At 50.1% G+C, this 18,454-nt stretch overlaps 1 protein-coding gene across 50 annotated transcripts in view; it reads right to left on the bottom strand.

Moving 5' to 3' along the window:
- The window catches only part of COL13A1 (collagen type XIII alpha 1 chain), a 104,826-nt gene that overhangs the window by 17,772 nt on the left and 68,600 nt on the right, over positions 1-18,454 (bottom strand). For 24 of the 50 annotated variants that reach the window (XM_086900193.1, XM_086900212.1, XM_086900199.1 and 21 more), the window contains 16 exons: positions 16,627-16,743; positions 16,132-16,173; positions 15,270-15,296; positions 14,502-14,537; positions 13,187-13,249; positions 12,604-12,630; positions 7,167-7,199; positions 6,556-6,582; positions 4,084-4,137; positions 3,029-3,115; positions 2,488-2,541; positions 2,234-2,278; positions 1,591-1,659; positions 1,276-1,299; positions 808-861; positions 117-161 (listed from right to left, as the gene is read on the bottom strand). In XM_086900193.1, the coding sequence (XP_086756319.1) occupies positions 117-161; positions 808-861; positions 1,276-1,299; positions 1,591-1,659; positions 2,234-2,278; positions 2,488-2,541; positions 3,029-3,115; positions 4,084-4,137; positions 6,556-6,582; positions 7,167-7,199; positions 12,604-12,630; positions 13,187-13,249; positions 14,502-14,537; positions 15,270-15,296; positions 16,132-16,173; positions 16,627-16,743 (804 nt within the window). Of the gene's footprint in view, positions 1-116; positions 162-807; positions 862-1,275; positions 1,300-1,590; positions 1,660-2,233; positions 2,279-2,487; positions 2,542-3,028; positions 3,116-4,083; positions 4,138-5,952; positions 6,016-6,555; positions 6,583-7,166; positions 7,200-8,915; positions 8,961-12,603; positions 12,631-13,186; positions 13,250-14,501; positions 14,538-15,269; positions 15,297-16,131; positions 16,174-16,626; positions 16,744-18,454 lie in introns of all 50 variants that reach the window. The other 26 variants (XM_086900215.1, XM_086900229.1, XM_086900220.1 and 23 more) reach the window with 4 other exon arrangements.

Genomic DNA, 18,454 nt, shown 5'->3' with positions numbered 1-18,454 from the left:
CTCCTTTTTGTGAAGCAAAATGCTTTTTTCCCTCGTGGGAAAAGCAACTGTGTGAAGTCAGTGACACGGAGATGACTCCAAGTAGGACCTCTGAAGGGAAGAGCATCGTGCCTCACCTTTTCTCCATCGTGGCCTGGGGGACCTGGCAAGCCAATCTCACCCTGAAACACAGAATTGTTACTTTGGCAGTTTGAGAGCAGCTATTTTGACTCCTTTTTTGGGGCACTGTGATGAAGAAGGGCAGGCAATGCAGAAATAGCCTGCACACACTACTCACAGGGAAAGAAAAAAAAAAAGCATGAAAAATACAGGATTTTTCCTGTAATCACTAAAAATAAAGGATGGAAACTCCTGGGTTTTTCTGCAGTCATAAAATTAAAAACAACAACAAAAAAACCCAAACAAACAACCCACAAAAAAACCCAGGAAAACCCCTGTTGAAGCATTACATTATGTGACTGCCTGAGAATTTTCCCAGTCTTGCTGATCCTGATTGCCACCTCACAGCCCCAGTGCAGTCATGCAGTCCCCAACCACCACAGTCCCACAGTTTGGTTCCCACAAGCCACTTCCTGAAGGGAAGGATGAGTAGAAAAGATCCTTCATCTTTCAGATTAGGCATTATCATTGTGGGAAAAGAGATCTTCCAGGATATTGTGTGTGAGGAGGAGTTGCAGAGGACAGCAGGCGAGTCTAATAGGGCTGGACAGGAAATACAGGAGCACTGGGAAGAGTTGTGGGTGGGAATTCTGCCTGGGCCAGTCCCGTGTTTCCCCGAGGTCTGTGAGTGCTGAATGGAGACAATACCTTCTGTCCTGGTGGCCCTGGAGGTCCAGCCACACCTGGACGTCCTGGGGGTCCCTAAATAAAGAAAAAAATATTTTCATATTGTCAACAGGGCTTGTATTTTTGTGTTTTGAAACCAAATACCTCTCCTAAGTTTAAGGGGAAATCACACAGGACTATTCCAAGGGATCCCCAAAATCATATTTTGCTGGGAAGATGAGCAATGGAGAGCCCCGAGAGCTGCTCTTCCCTGCTCCTTCTGAGCAGCATGCATGACCTCTTAAAGCAGAGGGATGAAAGTCCTGATTAGAATTCAAGTGCCAAGATCAGAAGGCAAGATGAGCTTTTCTTTCAGCTGTCAGCTGCCGCAGCTTCAGTTCCCATTGGCAAAGGCCAAGTGTTTTAGCTGCACCTAAATTGTCAACCCATCTGCTTAGGATGGACATATAGCTACCTGTGGAAAACCCCACAGCATAGACAGGAACTCACCATCAAGGCCAAAGTTCGTATTTCCTAGGGAAAAAAAAAGTGAAAAAAATAAAATTAGAAAAGTAAACAGTCATTAGAAAACTAAGCTTTTTCCTGGAGCTGGCTTGCTCTCCACTACTGTAAAACCGACCCAAATGAGTAAGGAGTTTACAAAAACACTGCATGCAGTGATGTGTGGGATGAAGGGGACTATGGCACAACCAAGAGCTTCCCTTTGCTGCTACTGCCAAGGGAGCAGATCTACACTGTTCCCGGTCTGTGGGAAATAGTAAAGCATCCAGCAGTCACTCACAGGACAAGAAGGCAGCTGCTCACCTGGAGAGCTTCGCTGATGTTCCCATCATAGTCCATCATTTCATCCTTCCCAGGCTCTCCTTTGGGGCCCTGCAAAATACCAAGTCTTCAGCCAGGGGCTTGGATTGCCCTTCTCTCGGGGTGCTCAGAGCTGTGGCTCACTCTGGAAAAGGGGGCTCAGAGGGGCCCAATTCATGAGTGTCCAGTTTTTCATTTAATAAAGAAAGCCTCTGAAGTGCAGGAGATTGTACAGCATTGCAGCCAGCCCAGCTCAGATCACCATGTCATGACCATGGAAGCTGGCTGTCTGGGAAGAGATGAAGCTGAGGCCAGAATCCAGGAGCTGGATTGTTTGACCAGTTGTTGGATGTGGGCATGCACCCACCCTCTTGTCGCCTTTTTCTGGTAGCTCAAGCGCCTGAGTCCAGACTGGCATGTCCAAACCCACCTCCTCCTACGAATGAGCCACCCTGAGATGGCCTGGGAGAAGTTCTTCCTCTAATGCAGGAGTGAGGGTAAGGAGTGGAGAAACAGCCCATCTCAAACTTAGCCACTGCCCATCTATGAGTACTTTTAGTGACAGCAAGACCCAATCTGGACTGTCAGTGTGGTCCCACTATCCCTGTGAAGGGCCAAAACTCTTGGTTAGTGAAGGAACACCTACCCTTGGGCCCATGGGTCCCTGGTCTCCCGGTGAACCACGTTCCCCCTGAAACAAGCAGATCACAGTTTTAGCAAAGCCTGTCCCTTCACTTTCTTGGAACTCCAGGAATCATGCTCTGCTGGTGCTCTGAAACAGTCTGGGCTAGACATCTTGATTTAGAATTCTCATTTTCAGCTAAGTTTTGTACACACAGAAACCAATCTGCAGCTCCTGAACCTCGGAACCCAGAGCTCAGAACTCCGAGCCCTCCGTACCTTTTCTCCCTGTGATCCTGCAGCACCAGGCTGACCAACATCACCAGCTTCTCCCTGACAGGAAGAGAAAGGGAAGGGGATGGGTTTGTATTGTGTTGACAGGGTACAACTTCCCTGCTGGCTTCACATTTCCAGGAAGAAGAACTGCAAAACTGCACCAGCCAAGCACCCCTCTCCTGTGCCCCTTCTCCTCAGGTAGCCCAAATCTCCTGCCACAACTGTCCACCAGGCTCCCCTCTGTTCCACCCAGTGCAGAGGGAGTGTTAAGACTGGTTCCTCACAGAGTTTTTCTCACAGAGTTTTTCTCACAGAGCAGTTATTTGAGCACAAGAAGGGTATTTTCCTTCCAAAAACAGTTCACAAACTCTCTCACCTGCAGCATATAGAACAACAGTACTAAAACACTCTGTAGAACTTGATAGCCCTCCAGCAGGTAATCAGAGGTGGGCACAGATGAATACAACCTTTGCTCTTTCCTACACACCTCGTGCTGGGTGCAGTTCCTCACAACACACAACCCCATAAAGGAAAAATCACTCACCTTTGGTCCAGGGGGTCCAGGCAGACCTGGAGGGCCAGGTTCTCCTTTAGCTCCCACCAAAGCATTCTCAGCAATTCCTTTCTCTCCCTGTTGGCAAAGAACAAGCCACATGTCTCAGTACAGATTCACTTGCCAAAATACTGGCTTAGAAAGACACAGCCAAGACAAGTTCCATCAGCTGGACTCTTGATAGCCCAGAGAGACACCAGGACAGCATGGGCCTGCCTGAGGATCTTTGTGGAACCCTGCCAGCAGCAACAGCTCATCCCTTCAGCTGCACAGGGCAACACAACACGGACAGCCCTCATCCCCAGCCTCCCTTGGAACACTGTGCTCTTCTGCTGTTGAAACTGAGCTGATTAAACCACCCGATGATGGCTTCTTTTGGAATGCCTCCCTCTGGAGCTGTAGCCACCAGCCACTCAGCCCTGCACACCATGTCCTTTGCACAGGGCAGGTAGGAGGCAGTAACAGGAAAGCTTTGCCATTACACCCTCATCCCTTCCTGAAACAGTCACTGCACTGTTCCCTTTCCCAAAGAAAAAACATCCTGTGAAAGTCTGGATTGAAAGGTGTGATTTCTATCTGAAAATCTCAGAGCACAGGGGAAAAGCCAATTTCAGAGCTTAGCTTTATCTGACCTGCTCTGGTTGTCTCTGAGCACTCCTCCAACCCAGAGCATAGCAGTGCAGCTCCCCAAAAGCCCATCTCCTCATCACCCATAGATCTTGGAGCAGGAGGGAGGCTGAAATACTGTGTTACATCTGAGGTCATGCTTTTAAAGGGGAACTACTGGAACATGATTCCATGGTCCTGCTCCTAGGACCACAATCTCTCCCTCAATGCATGAGGGCATGCAAGTCCTACAAAAAGGCATCTCTTGTGTGCCTCCCTCACATCCCTGTCTGAAGATGACATCCAGCAGAACATGCTGCCACAGTCAGCTAACAATGTGTGAGCTGTGCACAGGAGGGAGGGAGGAAAAGGGGTGACAGCAGCCCCCCCCTCCAAAAAAAAAAAAAAAAAAAACAAAAAAAATCAGGAAAGAGACAAACCTTTGGGCCAGGGAGTCCAGGAATCCCAGGGTCACCAGCTCGTCCCTTCTCACCCTGTTGGCAAAACAGACATGGTCAAAACTGACTCTACAGGCTCTCCATTCTGGAGGAGCAGCAAAAGGGTGAGCTGCTCCTGGTTTCACACCCTCTTTCCCACCCCAGGGATTTTATTTTCAGCACAGACAAGGCATCCTCTTTGAGCAGTACCAGCTCAAGACATTACATTACATGTTTTTGCCCATCCTTTTGACTCTCTCTGCACATCATTGCTATTTCTCTCCAAAGGAAGATGAGTGGGAAGGGGATCCAGGGTCGCCCCCTTGCATCTTCCTTGTATCTCTGGTCTGCTAAACACTTTTCCCTGTCACTTCTGCACAGGCTTTCCCTGATCCCACATGCCCACAGAAGCTGTCATCCAGGGTGAATTTTAGTTTGAGTGCAGGACTTTCTTCATGCCCTGCTCCTCTTCCCTAGCTCCAAATCCCAGACTCATCATGCTCTCAAAAAAAAAACCCCAAGCAGTGCAGCACCTCAGCTGGCAGCCAAGCTCTGGGACACGCACTGGCCATGTAAGTAGTGAAGGCAGGAGTGGCAAAAGTGGCAAAGACAGCAGCTGATGGTGTAAGATGATGCCTGGAGAGCTGCAGGCTGAGCTGTGTGAGGCACCATGGAGCATGGAGGATGCCACAGGCAGTGAGCAATGGAGAGCATCCAGCATTCCCTTGGTGAAGTGGCTTTGCTCAGTTCACCATGACACCTGGGCCGTACTTTAAATATTGGAGTTCAATTACTGGTCTTTATGTCGAAGTTAAGTTGTCTTCAGACCATTCCATCCAGCTGCTAAACCCCATGGTTGCCAGGTACAGTGTCCTGTTTGGGAGTCTGCATTTTGCCAGGACACAGAGAGATATTGGAAGCGTCTGTTACCCTGAAGAGATGTTTCAAATGCATCACCAGAGAAAGGTGTGTTTTTAGCTGCCATCCCCACAGCTCCAAGACTCAGCAACTTGTACAGATTATACAGAACAACTCAAACCCTCTTTCACCCCACAGGTGCTCAGCTCTCTCCTGGAGCCACGCTGCTGGCCTGCAGAGGCTGCTGCTGTTCATCAGAGCTCAAGGGCACACATCTGACATGCAAGGGGCTTGCATCAATGCTCCAGGGACAGACATGCACTGGTGGCTCCCTGGAAAATAATCTACCAGCAGCAATCTTTTTGTCAGGCAATTCTAGAGTGCAGTGACCCCTTCCTCCAAGGTAATTTGGCTTCCAGCCACCTGTAACCCTCCCCCAGCTTTCTTTCTCCCTCAGAGTATGCACATTGCTAAATAAATGCTTCTCTCCTTGGAAAGAGGGAAAACATTTTCAGGACCTCATACCCAAGGAAGAGGTTTGGCATTGGAGGTTTTTGTAAATACATGATTCCCAATCCTGTCCCAAGGTTCTGTGAATCCCCAATTCCACCTTGGTATCCCACTTTTCACTCAGTTTTGGATACACTTGTCCATAAGAGCTACTGAAAACATCCCGTGCTGCCAGAACTAGGGTGCAAAGCAGTGGATTTCTTGAGGAAGGAGGTCAGATTACCGAATCCCTGTTTAGGGTGTTATTTCTGGAGTCAAGAGATGCGGCACTGTCCTCAATCGTTCCCGGGACAAGACTACATCCCAGGCATCTCATGCTGCCCTGCCTGCCAACAGCCCCCACCTCCTGCAAGCGGGAACACGCAAACACACTTCACCAAGGGGGCAAGAGCCAGCAAAGGACACATAATCCCCCGCAAGCAGCACACGGCAGGCCCCCGGCAGCTCCCGCTCGCAGGAACACGGCGCTGCCAGGACACCCAGCCCAAACACGCAATGTCCTACCCGCTGCCCCCTCTTCCCTGGCAAACCTGGGGGGCCCATCCTCCCTGGGACTCCAGAATCTCCCTTGGTGGGGAAGAAAAGAGACAGAGAACGTGTCTGTTATACGGCTGTCACATGCTGTAACATAACCCAGCGAGCCTCAAACAAGAGGAGCCAGCTGCTCCCAAAGCAAGCTGGCTGCTCCGGGATGGAGAGGGATGGGGCAGCAGCACACCGTGCCTGCCTTGGGAACTCGCACTCAGATGGGAATGCTCCTCTGCAGGGACTCTTCTGGGGCACACAAATACTGGGAGGCAGAAGGGAAGGAGCAGAGGGGACCTGCTTCCTAAGCCAAGTGTGCCCTGCGTCTCTTGGGGAGTAGGGAGGGAAGGAGGAAGACAGCTGGAAGGTATTCCCAGTGACACCAGCATGAGCAGGAGGATGGAAATATCTGCGGTATGGTCCCTCTCTCACTCGGAAATCACTGTATCCTACTGCCATTCAGCTTAGAGTGGCCATCGGGGCCTGGGTTTGGGCACTGGGAAGTACACAGACATCCCTCAGCTGCTCAGGGAGGGGCAGAAGACACAAACCAACCAGAAGTGCAAAACCTTCTGAGAATACCTTTTCTCCTGGAGTCCCAGGCTCGCCCTGGTGAGAAAGAGACAGGAAAATAGTGAGTGACAAACCAGGAGAAGATAGTACAAATCCTCCTAGAGCTATCAGAGTGGGGAAAAGAACATTCATCTATGGGGGCCTTGAGCTGCTAATTAAGGGCACAAGAGCGCTTCTGTTGCGTATTTTTGTGTCTGGAACTTCTTTTATCTCCACTAGACAGCTCCCAGGCTGCTGTAAGAAACCACCAAACCTCAGGTTCACTCACAGCTTCCACAGAACAGAGTAACCACCTTGCAGTACTTGCAGATGCACAGAAGAGCAGAGCAAGACAAGATTCACGTGCTGGCACAAAGGAATTTGCCGCTCCTCGCTCTGTTTTTACAGGAGGGGAGCAAGGCTGCGGGTGCAGCTGGGGGAAGCTGTGCTGATGGGAGTTCACCAGACTCGCTGCCGGGGAGCAGCAGGGGCGAGGCTGGAGACAGGTCTGGTACCTCTGCCAAAGGCACGGCAGTTCTGATATTCCCCATCAGTGGGAGCTGTCCGACCATTTTCTAGCGCCTTGAGCTCTCCCAGCTCCAGCCCGTGCCCAACTCGAGGCATTGCAGTGCAAAACTGACCTTCATCCCTGCGGCGGCCATCCCAGGAGCACCCTGGAAGAGAGAGGAAAGACAGCAACACCTCGTTTGAAATTAATCCAACACACATTTGTTTTAAAACGAAACAGCATCGGTCAGGTGAAACTTAAAACGCAAGAAATCCACATCTTTTCCTTTCCACAACTCAGAAGTAATGCTGTAACAGCACACATCCTCATTCCCTGAGCAGCTGTTCACCTATGGCAGTGGCTCTGGGTTCCAGAAAGCTCTTCCAAAGGCAGGCACCGTGAGCACAACCCAGTCAAGACAAACAGATTTCCACCCCCACCCACCCTGGTTTTAGTCCTGCAAGTGAAGCAAAGGCCAACAAGCAGAACAGTGTCAAATAACTGAGGAATGCAAAGACAGACCAAGGACCAAACCCCCACTCCAAGGCTTGAGCCCAGATACCTCAGCAGGAGCATCCTGAGAAAGGCCAGCTCATACCCCAGAGCCTCGGCCTTGCTATTCCCTCTCAGTCTGTTTTTATCACAGCAGACAAACCCTGCAGTAAAATGTCTCCGGGAGAGCTCTGAAGCCACCTTAGGGGAAAAAACCAGACTTCCAAGCACCACAATTCAGCTGTCACTCTGCAGTACAGGGCAAGCCATGGCCACAGGACCATGGAGTGATGCCCTGCCATCCAAGGCAGGTGCCTGGGAGCCTCAGGAGGCAGCTGCTCCCACAGGGACTGCCACATCTCCCTGGACAGCGCTGATGCAAACAGCAGGTTGTCCCTGTCAAACATCCGCTCTGAAATCTCTGTATCCCGTGTTAGCAATAGTTAGGCCCTGGTTACATAAGGTCCAGTTAAAAAAGCAAATATGAGGGATAACTAAGGAGAGGGGAGGGAGTGAAGTGGTGTTAAAAGGTGGGAAATGTGAAGGGTTGGGATGTAGCACGTGAGGCAGTGAGGAGGACTGGGCGCCAAGTTCAAAGTGAAAAAAGCTTGGAAAAGTTCAAACAAGGAGGAGTGGGGAGCCAGAGAGCAGCAGGATCATACCTCTCAGCTTTCTGAAACAGAAATCGGGGACAAAAGCTAAAAAACACAAGGACAGAAGATGGAGATCAGGGATTCTATGCAATAAATGGGGGAAAAAAAGCATTCCAGACCGTCTCGGGGTCAGTAGAATTTAGAAAATACGAGCTAGAGTCATGAAAGGGATAACGTGCAGTAAGTGGCTTTGGTTAGGCCTTCACAGAGCCTTGGGATGCCTCTTCCTCATTTTCCAGCCTTCAAACAGCAGTGAATGCAGATCATGTTATTTTCTAGTATTTACCCTTGAACTGCAATCCACAGACATGCAGGGCTGCTCACACACTGACCCTGATTCAACGCTGCATTAGTCCAGGTTCCCACTTGGGCAGCCCTGCTTATCCCAGCTGGGCTAACACACATCTGCAGTGGTCACCTGGGAACCCAATTTACCAAACCCCAATTCCCTGCAGACATCAGCAACTGGCTGCTCTCACTGGCGTAAAGCATTAAGATCCTGATGTTGCAAGCCAGCACCAGACCGGGCATGCCATTTGCTCTGTAAAACACTTCTTCCCCCACCACTGCCTTCAAAAATGAGGCCCTGTATTTTGCAATTGAGATGCATAAATAATTCAGCTGAGGACAGTCACTGGCTCACAGACACACACACACAAATGCCTGTGCATCAGGGGCAGCCGAGCGCTAGGGGTGGGACGGGGCAGACAAGCGTCACTCCTCTGGTTACAAGGTACCTTAGAGCCATGTCTTCCTGGCAGCCCTGGCATGCCTCTCTCCCCCTGGAAGCAGAGCAAGACACACAGAGAAAGACAGCAAGAGACAGGAGATGAGTCCTCCCAGGGCTCCATGAGGAGAGCCCAGGGCACAGGTGATGAGAAAGCCTCCTGAGCGAGGTGAGGCACCATTTCCCCACCCAGTGATCATCAAGCTGACTGCCCTCGCTGGGCCATTTCCCATCAGTGAGGCCTCTCAAGCCTCACAGCAGCACTGACCCCACTGGAGTGCCACATGCCATGTCACAGCAAGCTGTAGGGCACAGGGAGGCACTCGGCCTGCAGCAGCTCTGGGATGAACAAACCTATCTGGAGAGACAGAGAATCCAAGGTTTGCCTTGTGCTGCCAGCCTGAATTTTGTCAGCTGATAATTGGAAAATAAAACCTCTTCAGGCAATCTGTATACTGCTGCTGTCATTATGTTGTGGGTGTTTAATCCTCACTTGGAAGGGCTATTTAGCAGGGATATATGTCTATGCTTTTTTTTTAAAAAAGAACTTTTTTGTAATTACAGCACCCTGTGAACTGTATTTTGTAAAATACCTTCTAATATCATAACACACATAACCTAGTGCAGGCACCTCCTGCCCTACACAGCCTACTTAACTACCCTATCTTCAGCAGTAAGAAAAGTAAAGCAATAATTAGGAATACTTTGTACTGGAGAAGGTGGATCTGTCTCTGTCTCCTTCCCTGTCTTTTTTAAGTGAGACCCAGCAGGGAAGACTGCTGCTTTCTGCTGGGAGACACCCACCCTGCTCGCAGAGACCATCCCCATAGGGCAGCCCAGCCTGTGACAGTAATTCCCCTTCCCAGAGACTTTCCTGGGAAAACTACCCGCCTGCAGAGCTGCCTAATTATTTCACCCTGCAAAAGCAGAGCCCCCCTCGGTGAGAGGGAGCACGGTGACCCCGACAGGGACAGCTCCGAGCCGCCTCCCTGCGCTGCGCTCCCGGTGATCCGGCACAGCCCCCGGCACCGCCGGGATCACACTCGGGCTAATCACAGAGGGCAGCACCAAACGTGACACTGCGCCACCGAAGAAGAGAAAGAAAGGCAGAAAAACAACTCTCCAGAACATCTTTAAACCCTTAAGTGTTTGAAAGGCTTTGTGGCACAGCGAGGTCCCGCTGCGCCGCTCCCTTTGTGATTCCCCCGGTGCCCTCGGAGCTGCACGGTGCCGCAGCCAAGGCACAAAAAAGCGGCACTAAAACGCTGCAGCCAAGGCAGGAGTTGGGTACAAAAGGCAAAACACCCAGCAGAACATGCCGGGGGGCTTCAGGAAGGCAGCCAGGAGCATCTCCCAGCTCTCCTGAGCTTCACGTTGATTTAGGAAGCCTCTCCCGCATGCCTCTGGAAGAGTTAGGCTACACCTCTCCTCTACCCGGTGTGAGCAGCTCCATCCCCGCTGGGTGCCAATGATGCCTCACGCTGATCAGCTCATCAGCTGCCAGTTAAAGCAGACACCCTTCCTTTCTGCTGTTTGCTGTGAGAGGCAAATTATCAGGGGGTTATTGAGAAAGGCTGTGGGCACTTTACGGCTCCTTCCTCAGAGCATGAGAAAAAGCCTTATCCTATGGATCTTTCAGGAAAATAAAAACCAGTGAAGCTGAATGTGACAGGCTGGGGGCACTGAGTCAAACGCTCTTTCAAGTGGCCCAGGTGACCACAGCCACTGCCTAATGACCCTCATGAGACACAGATTAAGGTCCTTACATGATCAAAGTACAAATGGTGGCCACAGAAAATAAAAAAAAAAACAGCTGAGAGACCATTTAGGTTGTGCTGCACCTGCCACTGGGTGGGGAGAGATGATTAAATGAGCAAGGGGTTTGTGTGATACTGGGAACCCTCTTTGGGACAGAGATGCTCTTCACTGCCAGCCAAAGCAGTGATATTCCATGCAAAATTGGCCACTGCAGCTAACCTATGAATTACAGTGTTTGTCCAGGGCTCCCCAAGGCAAAGAGAAGGTACAATCTAGTCTAGGCAATTGGATTCAAAGTTGGAAGATTTAAAAGTTTTCCAGAGTCCCAATCAATCCTCCTAGGTGGGAGGACAATAATAAGAAACAATTTCCAAAGACAACAAACGCACATGCTGTTGGATGCTCAGGAGCTGCTACTGGGTGAGGTCTGGCTGCTGGTTTAAGAATGTGCCTGCACTTCCCTTTCAACTCCTCTGAGCAAAAAGAAAGAAGTCAAGAAAAAGGTGACCTTGACAATAACAAACTATAGCCTTTGTATGTGAAAGAAGCTGCTGCTTCGTGGCTGGGGATTTTTGCCCCTTTGAATCAATAAGTGTGGTGGGTTTCATCTCTGCTCTTCCTGAAGTAGGGTGAACAAGGGATAAATAAAGGGCCAAGTAGCAAGACCATGTCTCCAGGGTGACCCCAAGTCAGGGGAGGTTCTCACCCTCTGGATGAGACATGCCTGCAATACCTGGAGACTTCCCCTTTGCCAGAACCCATGTGAAGAGCTGGCTAGTCCTTGTACACAGGCATGAGCAAAGTAGGTGAAACATGGGACTTTAAACAAGGACAAAACACAGCTTCTCCTTTCAGCCTTTTCTCCCTCCCAGGCCACACTCTGACTTCAGTCCTCCAGTTCAGCTTAATGGGAGGAGATCTGCTGTGGAGAGAGCAGCAAACTCCAAGCCCTCAAAACCTGTCAGTTCTGGGTGCAATTCCACCTTCCTTCACACCACAGCAAACAGGAGCAATACCTTTGTGCTTGATAGAATTACACTGATGTGGAGATGGACACAGGGAACCTCTGGGCTCTACCTGCACTCTCATATTTGTGAGGTGTTGTTTTCTTGTAGGAAGACAATCACTGCTGCTCTGTCCAGCTATGAACCCAGTGCCTGCATTCCCAAAGAACATTTCTTTAAACTCCAAGTAATGCATCCTTGGTGAGCTCCAAAGGGGCCTTTTCTCTTTTCAAACAGTTTCAAACCCAGATGGAAAAGATACAGAAAGTGTATGTGCTGCAAGATAAATGAGCTGCATGCCACACACTAAATACTTGAGATGTACGTGTCAATGTTAATGCCTTTCCAAATATTACAGGACCAGTCTTTCCTCACGGTGTCTAAGATGTATGGCATGACACAGTCGGTGCTCTGACTGCCATGAACACTTGCCAATGTTGTAATGTTTTAAGCACAGTCTGCACTGAGTAATATACTTTAAATATATGGGTCCAGTAAATTTCAGTCAAATAGATAACATCTGGGCAGAGACCATATGAGCCTGTAAAAAGTGTCCAGAAACAGACAGAAAAGCTGCTGCCAAACCTCAGCCTGAATCGCGGAGTTTGAGTGGATTTGATGCGTCAGCTAACCAGATTTTATGAGGAAACCCCAACCTAGCCCATCAAATAGGGAGATGTAACAAATCACCAGCAAGCCTCATAGTCAGAGAAATGCCTTTGGTAAGAATCGAATTCCACGGAACGGATAAAGGCTGCGTTTATTGCCCGAGCTCGGAGTGCCTGTCTGTGGTTAATCAGTGCGCAGATGTGTACTCCATCAAATACCCCACAGAGCTGCCTTGGACCCAACTTCCCCTTACAATCCATCAGCCCAAGGAGCACCATCTCCCAGGTGATCTACCGTGCATTAGAAAAACGTATTTGTCAAGCCTACCTTGATGCCAGCATCCCCTTTTTCACCCTGCCCAGCAAAGGAGAGAGAAAGGGGGGGAAACAGAGAGGGACAGTGAACATAAGGGGAAACCAAGCAAGCAGTTCAATTGTAACAAGAGACAAAGAGAAAGCAGCAAAAAGAGGGGTGTGACAAAAGCAACCCCAGCACTCAGGTTCTCCTCATGTGGTACCAGTCAAGCACTGGCTGCAGCCCTCCCCTGGCAGGGAGTGCAAAGGCAGTTTAGTCCTCAGAGTGGATGCTGGACGTTGCCCATATTAATGCTTTTCTACATGATAAGGGTATAGAAACCAATAAAACATTTCATAGTCCAGAGTACCCTCATTTTCACAGCCCTGGTCCAAAAGCCTCTACAGGCTGGGTTGGTTTTATTCTTTAATGGGGGACTGTGTTCAGGACAGCACGGAATCACCTTGGCCAACAATTGCCCAGATCCTTCACACAGGAGCCAGTGTTCCTGTCTACATGGTGCATTCCAGGCTCTGGAGAACTGTCTCCAACCCCTGGCCTTTAGGACAGGCTTGTGCCACATATCTGCCCCCACTGAGTCGAGTTTAAGGGTTACCTTGGGGCCTGAGGCTCCAGGGAGGCCGCGGGCACCGGGCAGGCCTGACTCACCCACCTCACCCTGAGGAAGAGAAGAAAGAGAGCAGCGGAAGAAGCAAACGCAGCAGCAAGAAAAGGAGCTGTGGGTTGCCAGAAAGGTTGGCAGAGGTGTGCAAGGGATGTCCCACACACACCACCCTGCCCTTGGGGGTGTGGGAGAGGAGCACCACTCTGCATCAAGAGAGATATTCAGTGTATGAAATGCATGAAGGGAGCGGTCCCATATCCTGCATCACATCTGAGTTAACAGCTTTCCTCAACATTCAGCCTTCTCTTCCCATTAGGATTTGGTCCCCTACATTCATCCATTCCTTCTAGCTTTCCCAGACAAAGGTCACAGCCTTGGGCTCATCCTTCCAAGACCAGTGTGGGCTTTTTGCTTGGAAGTGAATTGGCCAGACAAGTTGTTTCATGTAAGAGGAGCTGGTAGGAGAGGCCCTCGCTGTGAGGTCGCGGCGAGAGCCGCCCGCCCCGCGCACACAGAACAGGATGGGCTCCTAATGGAAAATCCAACGGCTCACCGGGAGAAGGGGCAATAAATTGTGTCTGTCTGCAAGAGTGGGCTGTGGTCTGCAGGGGCTATAATTTCCACTTCCTGACATAACAAAAAGTTCTCAGTTTATACAGAGCTAATTAAAAAGCTCTCAGGTCTTGCCATTTTGCTTGCAGAGTACCCATAAAGCAACCTGGAGATAACAGGGGGAACAGGATTCCTTCCTGCTGGGAACATTCACCTTCCCCTTCTCCAGCTGACATCTCTTTAGCAGTATCTCTTCATTCTCTCTCTCCTGTTTGATCTTCCTTTGTGTCTTTCCCCTGTCTCTCTTTCTGTCTCTTCATTACACCCTCAGGGCTTGACAACCCTGTTGTTAATCAGCTGCTGCTGAAGGCATCTGCCGGTTTCTGCCTTTTAACCCAGAGCAGGATTGACTCTTTCTTGTATCCCAGAGAGCAGTAGCCAGGGATTTGGCCCTTTCAAACCTCCCATATGGGTCTGGGTGCACAAGAAATGCATTTCAGCCTGGAAGTGGGTGTGGAGAGGCACACACATGCAGGGAGACATTTGTTCCGTAGCTGCTGCAGAGTTAAAGATAACTCTGGGCCCAGGATCTCTTTACACAGGTGACAGCAGGGAATTTGTGGGCCTTTTGCAGACCCAGCAGGAGCAGAGCTCCACAGGAGGCTCCAGCACAGTCCACAGATTTTCAGCCATGATTCCACAAAGCACCAGTGCAGTTAATTCATTTGACAACACCAGAACTTCCCTCCCTTACCTTTCTGCCAGGGTATCCCTGAATCCCAGCGTCTCCCTGCAAAAGGCAAAAAGACAAAGTGAGGCTTGGCCTGAGAGGAACAAAGCTCTGCCCTTTTCCCTGGGGTATTGCTGGGATGGGAGAGCACTCTATGGGGAAAGTTTGCCTTTTGCTCAGAGTGATTCCACTGAGCTCCTGCCCCTTCAGACCCACAGGTCAGCATTACCTGCACTGGGCTGAGCCCTGGCAGGAAAGCCCTGGCAGACAGGTAAGAAGTGTCAGCTCTGTGCCCCAGCTCCATGGTTCCTATCTCCTCACCCTGGCTACATATATCTCAGATAAAAACAAATTAAGTTGGGTGGCTGCAGCTGAAAAACAACAACAACCACCCCCTCCCTCGCACTTTGGCAAGTGAATAAATGGGAAACTGTGGCAGAGTTAACAATAGCATTGCAAAATCCATTCCTGAAGCACTGGGAAATGCTTTGAGAATGGCAGGAGCCAATAAAGCTGTGTGTGGCAAACAATTTTGCAAGATGGGCTGATGAGGCGTGCCTGGCTCAGTGGAGATGCAGCTCAGACGTGTGGCCTGGACAAAACCTATGAGTCAGCACAGGGGCTGGGCCCCAGAGGCAATGCTGAGCTGGGTCAGGAATCTTTCTCAGCTATTTGATGTAACTTCTTTTCCCCCTCCTCCATCCATCAAAATGTACACATCTGTCCTGGTCAAGAGAGTCCATCTCTGCTCATCATCTTTCTACAGCTCTTAAGTGAGGTGAGATGTCTCACCTTTGGTCCAGGAGGCCCAGGTAAGCCCTGTGGATAAAATCAAAACAGACACTGGGGTTGGAAAGTGTAGACACTACATGGACAGCAGGGTGACTGGGGGGAATACTGGCTGGTTTGATTCGAAACACCCCTTCGCACTGGTGAGCTCAAACATCCCCCATCTATTCTTCGTGTAGATACCTTAGTCCCTACAGCCAAATGAATCAATGCCCATAGTGCTCCATCCCCCCAGGCTTGTCCTTGTTGAACCTGAACACTAAAAACCTGCTTTGCCTTATGCATTATGCTCCAGAATCTTTTCTGTTTCTCTGGCTTGCTTGGGGACCTTGTCCCCAGCCCACTGCAGCTCTGCAGTAAATCAGGCATTTGCAGCTTCCTCTGGCAAGCTAAACAGAGAGAATATATTCACAAACAAACCACTTGTGTCTTTAAATGAGAAATAACCAAACAATTTACCTGATATGAACCATGAAGCATACCAGACATATGTGTGTGTGTAAATATAAATAAACAAAATATCTATGCAGGAGCTGCCTGTGAGCAGGCAGGAAAGGAAAGCTACTCTAGATATGCTCTGATGCCTATACCACCCTTGATGTTGCCTGCTTTGTCAGTTCAGGTGTTTAGCCATCCTGTCCTTGGCTCCTCAGAGAGATGTGAAGATCTCTCAGAGAGAAATGAGGATGCTTGTAGGATCCCTGACCCCTGGACCATGTGTGGATTTGCCTCCAGGAACGAGACTTGCTTGTCCTGCTAACAGGCCTTGAAAATCCTTTGAGATGGAAGCTCCCTTCATTCCGCAGCCAGCATGCCACGCTTGCCCCTGCAGCTCCCAGGAACAGAGCTGGTTTCTGGTGCCCACCTTTCCATCTCTGCCAGGTTTTCCAGGTTCTCCTGCTCTGCCCTGTTGTAAGAGAGAGGGACATTAGCAGCATTTTCTGTCCTCTGCCCTGCCATTCAGCAATGGTAGTATTTTATAAATGGTTCTTCTCTTCCCACCCTCCTCGGCTGCTTGCTAGGACAGGGACAGGACTTCAAAGCAGTGGCAGGGAGCACCACAATTACAGCCCATGTGTTACTTCCTCCCCAGGGCCATCTGCAGGGGCTGAGGAGGGGGAAATGAGCCTGGTGTCACCCACTGTGAGTCCAGATAGCAGTGCCCAGTTCACATCTCTGCCTCCCCTCTTACTCCCCTCCTTCCCCAGAACTCCTTCCTCTCCACACATCCACCACATTCTCTGCAAGCCTCCTGTCCGTGGCTGCCTCAGTTTCCCTAGAAGCAGCAGAGGCCAGAGGAAACAGCCTGTGCCCTAGGGCACAAGGAAACAGAAGGATTTGGGTTTTGGTAAGGACTTACAGGGGGTCCAATTGGCCCAGGACGTCCTGGGATTCCTTCGGGTCCGGCTGGTCCAGCGGGCCCTGGCGGACCAGGGGGCCCTGGGGGACCTTGGATCCCCGCTTGTCCTTGTTCACCCTGCAGTTTGGAAAAGAAGAGTTACCAGCAGGCAGAGCAAACCCCTACCACCACCACCACCCTAAGGGCCAGAGGCAGGCCAGCCTGACTAAAAAAGAGGAGATAGAAGCAAGTCCCGGGTTACTGCCAGGAGAAGTTTCCAAGAGTGATGGAGAGCCCTGCCGAGGACAGCTGGGCTGCCTGGGAAGCAGGAGCCAGCACCCAGTGGTTTGCAAAGACATCTGAGGTCACCTGGTCAGAGCTCCCTTCTGAAGGGCTCTAGTGATGACAAAGCAATCCAAAGAGACCTTTTTCTTCATTGAGCCAGTCAAGTAAAATTTATGTGTCAAAGACCAACATCTCTCGAGTCTCTGAGGAGGCTTTCCAAAGCACTTGACAGTCACATGTGAAGCAAAGCCTTCCATGACAACACTGGCACTTCCAGGCAGAGCAACAGTGTCTTACCTCAGCCTGTTTTTCCCCCATACTATATTTGTTGGACAACACTCCCTCTGTTTTGCCAAGGACCAAAAGTAGAAATGCCACAAACCCAAAAGAAAATAACAAGATCATCATGGCATTCCTGGAGCCCACCCAAGGCAGGCCCACATACACCAGGCAGAGCTTGTTTTTCTGAGATTTAACAAGGCAGTGCATGCTGAGCCACCTGCCATTCTCAGCTCTTGGAAATGGAGCTGTTTGAGCCAGTTCCCCCCCAGGCCCCTCAGTAGCCATTTGGTGGCTGTGGCTCATGCCTCAGCAATGTCATCTGGCCCAAAGGACCTGGACGTGGCACCGAGCGGCACTGAGGAGACAGTGGGTTGGAAGCACCACATTTGAATACCAGACTGATTATCTATAATTGATGAATCCAGCGGGCTCCTAGGGCACTGTGGCACCCCATGCTAAGCTGTTTGCTTATTAGGTTCACCTCCCTAGATAAAATACCATGACTGCCTACTGCTAGTGATCCAATTTAAATCTGAAAAGCTTTCCTTGGTGGATCCACAGGAAGCTAGAAACCAAACATGGCTGTTTCTCAATTAAAAGTCAGTGGCTGTGCAATTTGGTCTCCATTGCATTTATCCTCTCTACAACCTCATACACTGGAGGAAAACGCATGAAATCTGTCCCCTGTGTTCCTACCAAGCGCGCTGTTTATCCTGGCTGCCTTTAGTAAAACATACAGGAATGTTTGCTTTATTTAGAATGATAAATGAAAGTAGTAAGCTGCAAATTTCATCCTTTCTGCCACGAGCTCTATTTAAAAGAAAATTTCCAACACGTGGGCCAGGCTCACGAGAAGCTCGGTCATATGTGGAGCAACAGCCCTTTTCCTGTGCCTCACCGCCCAACCCGCAGCCCACGCTGGGAAGCCTGCTGGGCCAGGCAGGAGGGGTGCCCTTGCTTATGCCCATTTTTAAAGTGCATCTTCATTCATCCTTTGGCCCTTGCAAGGGAATGCAGGTTCTTTCCTAAGCTTCCTTTCCCTCCATACTCAGTGCTATTCAACTGTCCTGTAAATGGTCTCATAGCTTTTAAATGTGGAAGGTAATTTGGATCTAATGAAGATGTTGGGAGGACATTGGAATATATTTCTAGATTTCCTCTTGCCTTGACCTCTCATTCCAGCTTCAAAGACTTTCCTCCCACTGCATCTTACATCACCCCCAGCATGGATGCACCATGGGAAGGCAAAGGGGGCTTTGCCCATCTCACTTCAGCTCTCCTC

The sequence above is a fragment of the Cyanistes caeruleus genome, chromosome 8 (genome assembly GCF_971803275.1).
Source record: "Cyanistes caeruleus chromosome 8, bCyaCae1.hap1.1, whole genome shotgun sequence".
Taxonomy (NCBI): domain Eukaryota; kingdom Metazoa; phylum Chordata; class Aves; order Passeriformes; family Paridae; genus Cyanistes; species Cyanistes caeruleus.
Note: the sequence above shows the minus strand (reverse complement) of the source record. Positions and strands in the feature narration are given on the sequence as shown.